Raw genomic sequence first — 13,003 nt, 5'->3', positions numbered from 1 at the left:
CCCCCTCCCCCATTCAACTCTCTACTTTTGAATTGTCTAATTTACCCTTCTAATTTATACTACCTTCACATATCTTATCCCCGAAATTCCAAAATTACCCTTAAAAAAATCCACAATTACCTTCAACTCTAAAATTATTTAAGAAAGTATTGTTATGGATAAGAAAAAACATCTTAATTGTCATATATTATATCACGAAACAATTAAACAATAATTACTTTTTATAGCTCACAAAATTGCTAACCAATTATGTCCTTTTTTATATTCGTATTAAATTTAAATCTTTGATTATTTATTTTTTTTAATTGCCCTAACCTCCTCCCCTACAATTGTATGTTTCATATAATTGGTTATTTTTCATGGTTAGTTTTTGCACTCCATTATTTCATTATTTCTTGCACCTAATCCGCGACTTATTTTTAGAATGATAGATACGGTTAGATATTGCATTGATGCATCTCATGAAAGTAACCTAAATGCTATAAACCGTTACGACATCTAACGCGTTATAGACCGTCGCTGCTGCAACGCGCAGACACCACTCTAGTAATGATAATACATTTTACGAATCTACATTTTAAGTTCAACAAACTAAATTACCAGAAATGTGTTCTTAAATTTATTTTTCCTTTTATAATTAATCCAAATATCTATAATATTTTTATTAATTTACATTATTTATCTCTTAACTCATAAAATAACTTCACTATCCACCATCATCACCACTAGTCGCCGATACACCATATTCCCCATCGCCACTGGTTGTCAACTATCCACGTTGAACATTTATAAAATATCTACCGCCATATATCATGTAAACATGATTCTAGTTAGATCGAATATATCTCTAAATATATATAAAAAAGAAACCTTAAATCATAATTAGAGAAGTATGGACCTTTAGATGAAGTTCAACTTTTAATTAGAGCCATTAGATCAAATGATGATGTCATATACCTTATTTAACTTTTTTAGATTTAATTTTATTTTAACAAATTTAAATTATTATTATTTCCTTATTTAAGTTTGTGATGATTTTAGTGATATAATTATGAAAACCGATATTTTTATATTTTACATCATTTTTATCTTTAAAATTAATTTTTAATGATTTTTTACAATAAAATTTTATTTTTTAATGTAATACGTTTTTATTAAATCATATTTTTGTATAGAATTTTTATCATATAACGAATAAAACTTGGTTATATGGATTTTTGAATAGGACTTTTTTATCATCAAACGTTTTTATTAAATCAATGTTTTGAAAAACTGGACCGGATGTCAAACCGGTCTTCTTAATAAATAACTGAAAAACAAATATGGAGTTTATAGTAAGTTATTACAATTATATATCAGAAAATAATTGTATAAAAGTTGTAATGATAATTATGCATAATTTTAAGTTAGATTAACAAAACATGCGATATATAGATTGATAATTAAATTGCTTAGTACTTTTAGCGTATAACTAAATTATTCGATCAAAACGTTAAAACACAAGTACAATGACAATGCAGACATATCCGGATGAATGAAAGACATCCAAATAAATGAAAACCTTACTTAGCGAGACATCTAATAGATAATGTATCCATTTTTCAACTCTCTCTGTTAACCGGAATCTAAATGACCACTAATGTAATTTCATGTTTTTTAATGGTTTAATTATTATCTGGTTAAATATTCGTGAAAATTATAATATTATGAAAATTTTACATGTCATTAATTATATATGTTTCTGTGTACTAGGCAGGTAATAATCTAATATTCAATACATATGGAAGCTGAAAACCACCGAATTAAACAAAACTATTTTAACCTAGCCGATGTCAGCATATTTTAACGTGTATACCAAATGCCATACCATTATTTTTTTTATAGTGGCAATTTTGATTCCCGTTCATTGGAATATTCAACTAAAGTCGATGGAAAATTTCTAACAACAAAGACAACAAGTATATAACGATCAAATGGACAAAACCAGTTTGGTGAAAAGAAAGAAATGAATAAAGAGTACTTGAAATAATTCTGTGGTGAAATAAAATACACCACCGACAGGAGCAATATACTTGTGGCATAGTAGAGTTAAGCAAGATACATTTAAGTGTACATCCAAATCCCATAAATGTTAAACCATCCGATTACAATGCCAGTCAATAAAAAAAAAACACCACAAAACAATAGCAATATAGCATACTAAAATTATGTAACACGTATATAGTCAGTAACATCCCGACCCCATGATATAAAACCAACTGACTACAAAAGAGCCTTGCTATTACCTTAACTTTTTATGTGTAGGTTGGTTTTTTTTTTGGGTGAATAGTTCTACCATTATTACTTAGGAAGTGATATATCTTTTTATAAATAGCTTAATAATCTTTTTAAAAAATATAAAATATGATAAACGTAATCCACCCATTCTTTTTCATAATTTCATTATATCAAATGTCATAATCACATAGTTTGAGAGACTCTTAAGAGCATTATTTAATAAAATTTATCAATACTCACATTCATTTAGGGGGTGTTTGGGATTGTTTTTTGAACATGATTATTAAATTATTGTGTTTTGAAATCACAGAAAATCTATTTTTAGTGTTTGGTAAAAAAATTAACAAAAATTGATTTTTAACATTTTGAACCTTTATAAACGTGATAATCCAAAAGCATAAACCTCTTACGGTAAGAAAACGCTACTAAATTATTTTATTCTCCTGCTTGTTAGCTTACATTAATACCCTTTATAATTCACGTACCTCCACATGCTTATTTACGGCTTAGTTAAATACATAACAAACTAAGTATAATTCTTACTCTCTGTGTTTTTTTTATTATTATATATTACGTAACAAACTTGTTTACTTTATACATGAATAATCCCTATTTACGTAAACGAAATAATTGATTTATATATGATAGTTATAGTTATTGCTTATTATTTTTATATATTTGTTACTCGTATGTTATTATCAGTGCGCATATTTATCATATACGAGTTTTAATATTTTAATTATAAGTAATGTCCTCTTTGGTCATTTGACTAATTTAGTCATCAAATTATGTAATTTACCAAACACTCAAAAAACTAATTATTTGATTATAGCGATATTAAACAACATAATTAATTCCAAACATTAAAATACATTAAAATTTTATATCACGTTTTGTTACAGTTAATTATCTGATTCTGGTTATACAAATAACATAATCTATTTTCAAAAAGCAATCCCAAACACCCTCTTAGTTAAACAAGATTTTCTATTTTTAAAATAATTGGTTGATCGTTGAATATTTCTATATCTATAATTCCTTATAAAATAAAGTGAATTAAGAAATTAAGTATTTTTTCATTATACTCAAATTACCTCTAATTACTTTTTCAACACTTTTTATATTTTCCTTTATTTCCTAATCCTAACGTATGTTTGGCAAAAGTAGTTGTAGCTTGTAGCTGGAGCTTTGTAAGCTATCATTTTTAAGCAAAGCTGTTAGTAAGAGCTTTTATTTTTTAGAATTGTTTGGTATGATAGATATAGCTGCAACTTTAAGAGATATTTGTGTACTTTTAATGACTAAAAGCTTCATCGAAAAGCTAAAGCTCCTAAAACGCTACTTCAATAAGCGTTTCATATTAGAGTTTTTTTTTCAAATAAAAGTTAAAGCTAGTTGATTCCAAAGAAAGTTTTTAAAACAATAGGAGCTTTTATTCAAAATTAATAGCTAAAGCTCCTCAAAAACTCTTGAAAATATCTTGTCAACCATAGCCGATATGTGTATTCAACCTTAAAACATATCTTAGATTCTAATCCTAAAACATACCCCTCCTTGAGCTTTCGCTCTCTCTCGCTAGCTTTGACACCACCACCACCAAACTGCTGTCGTTAACATTATCGGCGCCGCATTACTCGGGCATACATCTAGTTTTAAATGGTAGATTTGCATTCAATAATATTGCTTTTTTATTTATATTCTACTAAACTTCCATAGAAAATCCATTTCTAAAAACCGTATATCTTTGATCTTAAAACACTTAGTTCATATTAAAATGTGAAACTAAAACCTCCAAATAAAGCTAAATCACATTACGATCCAATAAAGCTGAATACCCTCAAACAAGATTGAACTTGGCCAATAGATTATTATGTCAATTTTATAAAGGGTAATGATCAATCCTCATAATTAGGAGGATGATAAATCCTCTTAACAGGATTATGACATGTGAAAAATCAAGGGGTGAGATTAGGAAAAAGAATTAGTGGATTACATGTGTTAACAAGTGGATATATTAAGAGGATTTTTAGGATGATTGATTATGAGGATTTATCATTTTATTTATTTTTATAAAACTTCACGGGGCGCAACAAACTTCCAAAAGATGACCACAAATCGACCCTACAGTAGTTAGGGGCATCTTCAATGAAAACATCATATGATTGCGTTATTTTAATGAAAAATATATATGTTTTAAGCATAAAAAGTTATTAGTTTTCAATTTATTAATTAAAAGTTAATATTAAGTCACTTTCAATTTTTATACATCAAAACTTTGAATTATACTGTACATAGTAATGTTTCAATCAAATAATTTTATCAATTTAAATCTAACTTATTTCAAAAAAGTTAATTATGGAGTATATATTAGTTAATTTAAAAAATAATAATTTGATATTAACAAAGATTACAAAGGATTGATAAAATGATAAAAAAAAAAAAAAAAAAATTAGTCTAAAATTTTTTCTGATTTTTTTAAATATCCATGTTCTACTATTGTTACAGAATATTTAAGCTAATAAAATATATTATCATTATCCAAAAAAAAAAAAAACTTATCACACTGCTTTAAATTACACTTCCTTTTCTTTTTTTATCATTTTCCTTTATCATTCTCTGTCGTTCTCTTTTTCTCTCTCACACACACGCTTTTTCTCACCAAAAATATACCACTAAACAAGTAACATAATTAAGCATAATGCACCGTCAATCACTCGGATCACCGGCGTCCAAACTCCACATCCACAACGCTATCTTCACCGGCACCGTAGCTATCTCCGACGACATATCACCGTCGTCATCTTCTTCTTCTTCCGCCAGCGTAACAGAAGAACGCAAGTCACTACATAAACCTTTATCTTATTCTTCTTCTTCTTCTACAAATAAACTTATTCACTTAATTCCGTTACTTACATTCTTATGCTTTTTAATTCTGTATTTATCTTCTCACGATCCTTCTAGAACAGGTACTCAACTTAATTAACATCATTATTTTATTTCTATATTATATAAATACTTCTAGTTACAAAATTAATTCATCTAGCTTGTAATAAATTTTTTCAATTTTTTTGTTATGTATTTCAGATTTTGCTAACGTCACATCTGGATTCACAGCGTTTTCTTCGAAGAAGTCTGTTATAGGTATGATTCTAATTAGAATTTACATATCTATATATAATATAATTATTTGATGATTTGGTTTATTTCATTTTAGAGTAATTTAATTTTGATTAGCTGTTGCTATTATGTGATAATTTTGAGATTTAATTGATAACGATGATAATGTAGCTTGATTTTCAATTAGTGATAATATATATTGGTTTTTTTTGGTAAATAAATGTTGTAGATTCAATTGATTTGGATGATAATATTGGAGGAGGATTTCTAGAGATAGAAAAGAATGATGTAATAACAATCAGAAGTATGAGGAATTTGCAACAACAAGAACGACATCGTTTTCACCGGAAATTTGGTCAATAAGAATAAAAAGTCAAACCTCTGCTTTTACCGTCGTCGGTGGACTTCACACGTGCGTAAATGCTGAGAAAATATTTTGTTTGTATACCACGAGTGTGTATGTAATGTATTGATGTTATAATATAGATGGTGATAACTTATATACGTATATACATTACATACACATTTCATATATATATGCATGTGAATTTGGCATTTTAATCTGTAACCGTGTGTGTGACACTTCTCAATCGATGATTGTTTTTCTTTTCTATTGAAAAGAAGAAAAAAGCCAAAGGAAAAAGTGACCGTACTGAATTCAAGGCGTATGGCTAAAATGCGCATTATTCATCATAAATAAAAATAGGTGATAACATCTGCACATATATTATTGTACAAATATTTTTGTATCGTTATATTAAGTTTATTAAAATACAGTGTACCTTTATGAGGTTTTAAGAAATTTTTGTTATCATATGATAACAATATACTACAATATTTCTTTTTACTTTTTTAGTTATTCCTAGGAATCACATGTTAAAGTCTTCAAGAAGATCATGAGTTTAAATTTTTATATTAGATTAGATTATTAGATGGTTAATTTTGTTTCATTTAAGATGGATTTTTTATGTTGGTGCGAAAATAATTTGGTGAATTAATAAAAGAAATACCACATTACGAAGAGCGCATGTTATCATAAAGATGTGCTGGCTTTTTCGTTTTCTCTCTTGTGAGTAAATGGAGTACAGCTGGAAATTGTAAATATAAGACCGTTGGGGTTCATTGGGGATTTCGCTATTGGTGTTGCTTGGCAGCTAGTTAGCTAGGAAGGGTAATTTGGTAAATTTAACGTATCATATTGATTCTTTTGCTCATTTTTTATGGTGACAGCTGGACCCCCCAGGTTACGGTAGTGAATAATTCATGAAATGAAACTGTAGCTACTATCAGAACATTTTCTATTCACGTTCTTGTGAAAGTGTTCAAAATAAAATTTCATTGTTCAAACTATTGTATGATTTTTCCACAAGCAGTGGTACTACTGTGGTCGTGCAGTATCTATATACTATTTTTAAAGCAGTACCCGTATAACGTAGGCTAAGCCATAATTTTCATTTTAGAGTTCGAACAGTTTTCATTATACCAACAAACATACAATTAACATATTAAATTAAATTACACAAGTCTTGTCAATATATAAAATAGTACTAAAATTTGTAAATGTTGTCGGATCGTCATGGTCATCCGTGATGACCACATAGCTCCGACATTAGGTGTCAAATACTTTGTGGTCAACAAGGATAGGTAATATTAGCATATTTCATTCAAAATTGTTGTTAAGGTTTATTTCAAGATTTATTTTGTAATTATACACTTTAGCAATTTGACGTCTTACTAGTTGCTTTTAATAAAATATCTACTGTTTTGAAAAAAATGGTTGTATAAATGAATTCTAGGTTCAAATGATAAAACCCAGATGAAATGAAATGTATGGCTAAAATTAATATGTGTTAAAAAGAAATGCTAGAATATTTTCAAGCTTTTTTCAAAAGCAGTAAACTTATCAATTACGAGTATTAGTTTTTATAAAATCCCATACAAGAATCAACTAGATATTGAACCCTAATCTATAAGTAAAAACTTCTCATGCTACTGCATCAATTATCAGATCTAGGCCTCCTTGGTTATTTTTAAGCATATTGAGTAAATTGTATTACATAGAAATTAGATATGGTAGCTAGAGGTAAACCAGATATAAATCTGTTACCCTCTTGAAATTAATTGAAATGCATAAACAATTTATAAATAACTATCAATGAAGATAAGAATAATTTAGCTAAAAAGTTTCGATTGTTGGAGTAAATAATTGGTTGGAGTATATCTAGATGAAGATGTTGATGAAAGAATCTAAACCGATACCAATAGTTTCGATAGTGTTTCCATGATTTTTATTTTATTTTTCTTTTCAATATGATTTCTACAATTGGAATGCAACGACCGCCTTATCTTCTTTTCTCAACCTATTCTTATTCTTTGGACAAAACGATAGACTCGTTTCGTTACTAATCTATTTCAACAAATTATAGGGCTCCTTAGTAATTACTACTTCCGTCAATAATTGTCCGCAAACATAAAAAGCTTTATCTCTAAAATAAGTATAATTAAATAAGTTATTAAATTATTATAGAAGTTTTGTGCTTGTAATTGATACAAAGATGCCGTTAAATAAAAAATACAAAGATAACTTGAGTAATTTTTCCTTTGGATTAAAAATCGAGCAAAACTTCACGATTTAACTTGAGAAAAGTAAAGCAATTTCGAGCTGTAAAGGAGAAAAAGATTACAAAGATCATGGAAGAAATGGTGCTTATAAGGTTGTAAAAGTGTATTTATGGATTCTGTAATTTTTTACTTTTTTTCGTATGGAGTTTCATGGTGTGGGGTTTCATGGCGGTTCGGATCGAGTTTGGGTGAAAATCGGTGGTGCGACCCCTTGTCTCGATGATTTTTTCCTGAGCCTCTTTCAGGTTTTTTTCCATACATTTTAGTACTCTCGCAGTCAAGATCCGGACAATGGGTAATTTAAGTTGTTGTTATGGTTTGTAAGGTAAACTTGTACCTTTGCTTTACTAGCGACTTTCTAGTATTTGCGAATACAATTTTCTTCTACCTTTCAGGAAAAAAAAAAACTTGAGAAATTACAACAATGGTACAGTAAATCTCTATAAACTAATAATGTTGGGACTGAAATATTTTATTAATTTAGCGACCTCTTAATTTATCGAGTGTTATTTACACTATTTCTCTTAACTTGGGTCTGGATAAATTATTAACTTTATCGAAGTATTAATTTATCGAATACGAGTATTAATTTATAGAGGTTTGAATGTAAATGATTAAGGATAAGATAGATAAATGATTGAGTAATTTTGTTGTTTGTGAATATTTATTTTGGTACAAAATAAAATAAAAAGACAAACATAAAAGTGAAAAAGAGGAATTATTATTTTTTTGACAAGTGAATTTTACTTCAGACGCGTATGATGTGTGCTAATCACACAACGAAAGGGTCCCGTACTAAGCGGATTTTAAATAGTTTTTCTCACTATACTCCCTCTTTATTGGAAAATACCATCGAGGAGAACCTACCAAGGCTCGAACTCGAGACCTTGGAGTAAACTCCCCCGGGGCCCGCATAACAGGTTTAATGAAACACCCATGACCATTGGGGTTTAACCCAGTGGCTAAAAAGAGGAATTACTTGATTGCATATTTAAGTTGTAAAAAAGAAGTGACTCCTTCAATTTTGTCACTTCGTAACCTGTTCTGTACGTCTTTCAAATTTTGTCACGTCGTATGTTATTAGGGCAGTGCTTATAGGTTGTCTTCCACGCGTCCCAAAGCCCCCAAGAAGCTCCTCCTCTATTGAATCTGTGTGTCCTTCTTCTGCGTCCCTCCAAAACGTCTTCACGTAGAACACTGATGGACGCTCCTTAGTGGGCCAGCAATCACGTTTCATCCAATTAAAAAAAAATAAAATTGAACGTTTGGAATTTAAAAGAATTGATAATGTGGTGAAGAAGTTCTGAAGAAGCTGTCCTTATAGACAATGAGTGTCTTGAGGAGAGTCCTGAGAAATGTGATGCTGACGTGGCAGGCAAGAAGTTTTGAGGACGGCCTGCCTATAAGCACAGGGCTTATAATATAGGTCTAATGGTTTGATACAAACACATGATATATATGATCAAATGTTTCAAATAGAGAAAACCAATAACTTTATGCAACATTAATTATGTAATGTATAAACAGTAGATTTTTCAATATAGTTGCCTATCAATTAATCTTATACATCTATTTTTTTTTTTATTCATATACGAACTCTTGAAAATACTACAATGCATTCGTATTTATTATTCAATGGGAAGTTATTTATGTACCACGAAAATTATAAATATATCACATATGCTTTAATAATTATACAATATGTTTTAAAAGTTGTACTGTATAGTAAATTTATTAATAATTGTGATACGAAAATCATTTCCCTATTCAATATATTTAGGAGCAAAGTCAAACAGTCAAATAAACGCTTGATATTTCATTATGCGGGTCCCAAACATGTGTTCATTTTTAGCCTCCCGACTACATTATGTCACAGGATCATGAAAAATATGGATTAGATTTTGCACCAGAGAAGTTATACCCCGTTATGTATTATCTTCAAGGGGTTGGTTAAATAGAGTACAAGCAATCCAAAAAGTATAAGGAGATCAATCTCCACCGTTGGATCGAAAATCTTCTTCCTCCTTCCTTCTTCTCTGGCGAGACAACCACCGCCACCACCTCCAGCGACATCTCTGGCAATCATAATTTTCGTTTTCCGGTGGATACGGTATGAGCGTCGCCCTCATTCGTTTTAAAGTGGTTGTCACCGGACGCATAAGGCCATCGTATGGATTTGATGGGCGGCAATCCAAGAGATGGTGGCGGTTTAATACGGTAAGGCTTCGTCCTTGCTGCCGGTGTCGGCGCCATGGTAGGGTGGTCGGAGATGATGGTGGTGGCGGTGGTTGTCTCGCCGGAGAAGAAAGAGATGGTGGCTGGCAGGGCTCGCCGGAGAAGAGGGAGGTGACACAACAACCGAAGAAAGAGGAAGAAGGAGGAGGAAGACTTGATTTGAGTTCTTGATCGGACGGTCAGGATTGATCCCTTTGTACTTTTTAGATTGTTTATAGTCTAATTATCTTTCCCCTTATCTTCAATTCTCATATATATATATATATATATTAGGTCAAGTTTTGAAAAAACGAGTTGTATTGTTTCATTGGTTGTCTAACTCGGAGGCCAGATAAAATGTTTCTTTTTATCGATTGATATAGATATACATAATTTCCTAATGCTTTAAAAGTTATCCGTTAAAAACATCCCCAATGTTCAAGCTATACGATGAAAGCTTATTTTTGAACAAAGTTTTTTTATTAGTCAATTTTTACTCCAATACAGAAACAATCTTTTAGATGATTCTTTTTTTTTATGATAGGAGAGAAGTTAATTGGTGTCAAAGACTTGACAAACACTAATAAGCTATTGGATGCTAAGTGCTTTTTCCCCACCGTTAAAAAATAACTTATTTTCCAATGGAAAAAAGCTAAGCTAATAACTTTATTTTCAATGATAAAGACACATGAAATATACGAGTAACAAAATTCATGTCTTTCCACGTTACGTTATCCATCTCTCGATAGTATATATTGTTTACTACTATCTTGAAAAATAAAAAATACCTTGATCATAAAGGTTATGAACCAGTTGCTCATTGGTATGCTCAACCTGGTTATTAAAAAAGATACAACTATACAAGTTACGTTTGAACCGGAAGCCGCCCGAGCTTTTCTAGACTCGGCTCGATTAAAGCTTTTGAGAAATTAAACTCTAACAACTCAAAAATAATTTGACTCTAGCTCGTTTACATAACGAACACTTTTTTCAAAACTCCAACTATTTTACCTAGAGAATTAAAAAAACGAAGTCCAACAAATATTTTACCTAGAGAAGTATTATATTTTAATTGAGTCATATTAAATACTTTAGGTTTTCGAGGGTTGACCTTGTAAATTGTAAGCAACAAATATGCACACTTGTGATGCTAGCGTCCTTTTGACGTTGCCTTTGTAAAAAAGAAATAGGAAAGGAAAAAGTAAGAAACAAAAATTTGGGACCCTTATATGCCATAAGTGTAGAATGTAGATTATTGGGTTGGATAATGATAAATATGTCTAATAATGTGTTTAATAATGTGTCTAAAAATATGCATTTAGCTTTAACACATGCATTTCACATTTTTTCTTTCATAACTTTTACCATTGAATTGTTATGTATCAAACTCTCTTTAGTAGATATACTTTTAAGCATATTTTATAGGCACATTAATCATTTCGCTATTGAGTAATATTCATTTAACCAGCTATTTTCAATTTGCATCGTATTTCAACGATTCAAAAAACAATATGAAAAATGCTATAGTGATTCAATTTGCATCGTATTTCAACGATTCAAAAAACAATATTGAGTACTTCAACGATTCATTTAAACAATAGATTACTTGATTTGTTGTTTGCTAATTGATGTATACAGTTTCTAAATTAATTAGTTAGCAGTAAGCTTCTAATATACGTTGAAAATGCGTTAACTATGTAGATTTGACATCGAAAAAACTACAAATGCAGTCGAAGGAATTAAACAACATAACAGTGTATCAGTCACGATGGCAATAATTTTTTGTAAAAAAAATCCATCTTATATTAAAACATTATATATTGATATAATAACGCATTAACATAAGAATATGCATTAGTGAATACTGAGGATATCCACCGTAAAGGCGATGTCAACGACAAGTTTTTAATGAATTTGTTGAATTTTTACAGATTATGATTTTTGGTGGTGGTTACTTTATTGTTATTCGGATATCCAAAACTTCGGATATCCGACTTTGAATACCTCTAGTTATGTCTACTAATACTCAAATACATTTTTTTTATATAAAAAAAAGCCAAAACCGATTTTAAAGGGAATATAAATTGGATCTTAAACGGGTTTTGTAGGGTGAAATTTCTATATGAATACAAACATATAAAGTACATGTTTCTATGTCTATGTTTTATTGTTTTATATGTTCAAATGGAACACTATTTACTATGTATTTTTGGGTTTGCGCTTTATCTTCTCTATTTTTAATGTAATTAGGTATTACGGCTGACTCTGTTATTTATACCTTCTTACACCTTGTAGATTTTCCTCGTTTGGCCAGAGATTCCTATGAAAATAATCTCTCTACTTTCTAGGTAGGGGCATGACGGACAACGTCATACCTTCCTTATACCCTGATCACAAGGATTAAGACTTGTTGTTGTAACATATTTCTATGTGAATATATATATTTTAAATCATGCATGAATGATTTAGCATTTCTTCTTCTTGAAAGTTTAGAATATTTTTTTCTTTTCTAATAATTAGAATATGGTCATTGATTTTTAATATTGGTTGTTGAACCTTCGTACGCGAGATAGTATAAAAAATATTGTCGTTCAAAAAAAATACTATAAAAGTTAATTTGATTCATGTAATCATGTATCTTTTTGGAAATTAAAAAAAGAAATTTCTGATGAATTATAAATGAATTCATTTATAAAGACTTGTATTATTATAATGTTTTGAAATAGTCTTGTAATGCATATCTTATCACTTACAGATTCTTGATCGAACTTAT

At 29.6% G+C, this 13,003-nt stretch overlaps 1 protein-coding gene across 1 annotated transcript; it reads left to right on the top strand.

Moving 5' to 3' along the window:
* Window positions 1–4,894: 4,894 nt before the first annotated feature.
* Window positions 4,895–6,005, top strand: LOC122584923. Its single transcript, XM_043757006.1, has 3 exons — window positions 4,895–5,243; window positions 5,362–5,418; window positions 5,624–6,005. Exons 1-3 carry the CDS (start codon window positions 4,976–4,978, stop codon window positions 5,755–5,757), a joined length of 459 nt encoding a protein of 152 aa, XP_043612941.1. The 5' UTR covers window positions 4,895–4,975; the 3' UTR covers window positions 5,758–6,005.
* The last annotated feature ends 6,998 nt before the right edge of the window (window positions 6,006–13,003 follow it).

The sequence above is a fragment of the Erigeron canadensis genome, chromosome 1 (genome assembly GCF_010389155.1).
Source record: "Erigeron canadensis isolate Cc75 chromosome 1, C_canadensis_v1, whole genome shotgun sequence".
Classification (NCBI taxonomy): domain Eukaryota; kingdom Viridiplantae; phylum Streptophyta; class Magnoliopsida; order Asterales; family Asteraceae; genus Erigeron; species Erigeron canadensis.
The sequence above is the reverse complement of the archived record's forward strand: the minus strand, read 5'-3'. Positions and strand labels throughout refer to the sequence as shown.

Excerpts from the sequence above, each read along its gene's own strand:
- LOC122584923 (XM_043757006.1), top strand. The coding sequence starts at position 4,976 with ATGCACCGTCAATCACTCGGATCACCGGCGTCCAAACTCCACATCCAC. Across the intron at positions 5,244-5,361 it reads TCACGATCCTTCTAGAACAG|ATTTTGCTAACGTCACATCT; the intron begins GTACTCAACTTA and ends TATGTATTTCAG. Across the intron at positions 5,419-5,623 it reads TTCGAAGAAGTCTGTTATAG|ATTCAATTGATTTGGATGAT; the intron begins GTATGATTCTAA and ends TAAATGTTGTAG.